Raw genomic sequence first — 2,287 nt, forward strand, 5'->3', positions numbered from 1 at the left:
TAGAAAAGGAGAAGAAGGAATGCCACCTTCTCGACCCTGAGTACGAGTAACGAGTGAAAGAGAGTCGAGCTCAAGACGGGAAACAAGAGCGCTTGCTGGGAGGCAACCCAGTGTGGTTCCTTCGGTATGGTCTATACCGAATTTTCTTTTCCTTTAAGTTGTTTTGTTTTGTTTGGATGCACTAACTTGCAGGTGAAATGGGCCGGAGAAAGCATGAAAGGCGGAGGCCCAGTGGTGATTTCAAACCCACTTTGCGTTGCAAAGTGTGTAGGTGGAAGATTTGGAGTTTTGCAAGCAGAAGAGGGCTAACCGGGGAAGGATGACGTCAGCAAGGCGGATGCAGCAGACTGACATGATGTGACGGAAACGTTTGGGTTTCTGAAGGAAAATTTGAATTTCAAATTTTGGGGAGATTATTCTTTCCTTAATTTAAAAATCTGCCATAACCGTCACCCCCACTTCCCTTAAACACTTCCCCCACTTCTCCCAAAAACCCTAAATTTCCATAACTGCTACATACGATCTTCACCACCTTCCACCGCCTTCAATTTCAGTAACTGCTCGTACCACTTTAAAAACCACCTAGTTCCATAATTTCCTACCCAAAACCCTAACCTCTCAAACACCTTCTCAATCCTAAGAACCTGCAATGGCGAAAACCAAAGGTGAAACTGGTTCCGGAAGCACTCAAGTTCCGGCGAAGAAGAAAGCTGCCAAGCCCCGACCTCTGACTAAACGAACCATCAGACAGACCGCATCCGAGGAAACATCTATCAAAGCCACCGAAGAACCGGTCGTGGTCAGTCAGGCGGAGGAGATAGGACCAGAAGACGTCCCTGTAATGGAGGAACGTGAGGTAGAAAAGGAGACCTCGGAGGAAATGGTCGAGAAATCGGAAAAAGCCATGGCGGAAGAACAGGTCGCACCTACCCCACCAGTGAAAAAGCCTAGGAAAGCTCTGAAGAAAGCAACTCCCGCTCAAACTGCCAAAGAGCGGGAATCCTCTCCAATCCTCCCTGCACCACAGGCGCCATCTCTCGAAGAAGGGAAGACGGCGACGGCATCCGAAGAGGGAGAGGAGGCCACCCAAGAGATTGAGGTGGAGGCTTCCACCCGTCAAAGCAAGGTGGCAAGGGTTGGAGTGAAAAGGAAGTTGGACGTCACCAAACCTCCTCTGCCCACGAAGACCAGACCGGCGGCAGCCAGAAGTAAGACAAAAGGCAAGGAGGTCCAGAGTAGAATTAGGAGAGCAACCCCCGCTGAGAAGGGAAAGGGCAAGCAAGCCGAGGAAGATCCGGAGAGAACTGAGACCGTGGATAGCTCCAGATCTGAGGAGGTTTTGGCGCCAAAGAAACCCACCTCCAGTACAGCCACTACCACCAAGCCGAAACTTGCAAAGCAAAAGGGGCTGATACGCACCACTGCTTCAGGAGCAGTCATACCGAGAGACAGCCAGAGGTATGCCGTCCTATAGAACAGAGAAATTACCCCTTAGTATTTTCTAGTTACTGAAGCTTTGGAAGAGTTGGGTATCAAGGAGAAAGTGGAGGGTTATTTTGAGGGGATTGGTTGGAGGAAGGTGCTGGAATGGAATCCTAGGGCATTCCAGAAGTTGACGGAGGAGTTCATGGGCACTGTTGAGTTTAAGACCAAAGGAAACTACACAATTGAGACCCCAGGTACCTTGCGGTTCCAGATGCAAGGTAGGGTATTCCCGCTCTCGATCAATGAGCTGAATATCCACCTGGGGGTGATTGAAACCACAGAAGTCTACGAAGAGGAGTACAAGCAGGCGGAAACCATAGCCACACCAGAGTGGAGAAGTCGGATTGACCATTACTGGTCATTGTTGTCTACCGGAAGAAAGTATGTTAAAAATATCAGCAAGTCGAACGAGATTCAGGACCCCGCCCTACAGATCTGCCACAGGTGGCTGGCCTACAACATCTACGGCCGGCTGGAAGGTTCCAATGTGGTCACCCAATAGGAAGTCTTCCTGTTGTGGTGCATGATGGAGAGGAAGAAGGTGAACTTCGGGTTCACCGTGGCGCTTCAGTTCCAGTATGGGGTAACCCATACTAACAAGTTCCTCTCACTCTGCCCACTGGTGACCATCTTGGCAGAGAAGCTTATTAAGTTCAACACAGAGAGCCCGGACGACGCAGCTCTGGCCGAAAGTCGCCTTCTGGACCTAGGCAGGTTCGTGCAATGGAGGGTGATCGAGGCAGACGAAGGTGGGAGATACCGTTTGGTGTATCCTGAGGGAGCAACAGCTAGGCCAGAACCG

The 2,287-nt window shown here is 50.5% G+C and overlaps 1 protein-coding gene across 1 annotated transcript; it reads left to right on the plus strand.

Moving 5' to 3' along the window:
- The first annotated feature begins 649 nt into the window (after positions 1 to 649).
- LOC130990751 (uncharacterized) lies at positions 650 to 1,987 on the plus strand. Its single transcript, XM_057914980.1, has 2 exons — positions 650 to 1,435; positions 1,538 to 1,987. The coding sequence occupies exons 1-2, from the start codon at positions 650 to 652 to the stop codon at positions 1,985 to 1,987; spliced, it is 1,236 nt and encodes a 411-aa protein (XP_057770963.1).
- Positions 1,988 to 2,287: the final 300 nt, after the last annotated feature.

The sequence above is a fragment of the Salvia miltiorrhiza genome, chromosome 6, assembly GCF_028751815.1.
Source record: "Salvia miltiorrhiza cultivar Shanhuang (shh) chromosome 6, IMPLAD_Smil_shh, whole genome shotgun sequence".
Classification (NCBI taxonomy): Eukaryota; Viridiplantae; Streptophyta; class Magnoliopsida; order Lamiales; family Lamiaceae; genus Salvia; species Salvia miltiorrhiza.

Coding starts and splice junctions, on each gene's coding strand:
- LOC130990751 (XM_057914980.1), top strand. CDS start 650: ATGGCGAAAACCAAAGGTGAAACTGGTTCCGGAAGCACTCAAGTTCCG. Junction 1,436..1,537: donor GCACCACTGCTTCAGGAGCA/GTCATACCGAGA, acceptor TTGGGTATCAAG/GAGAAAGTGGAGGGTTATTT.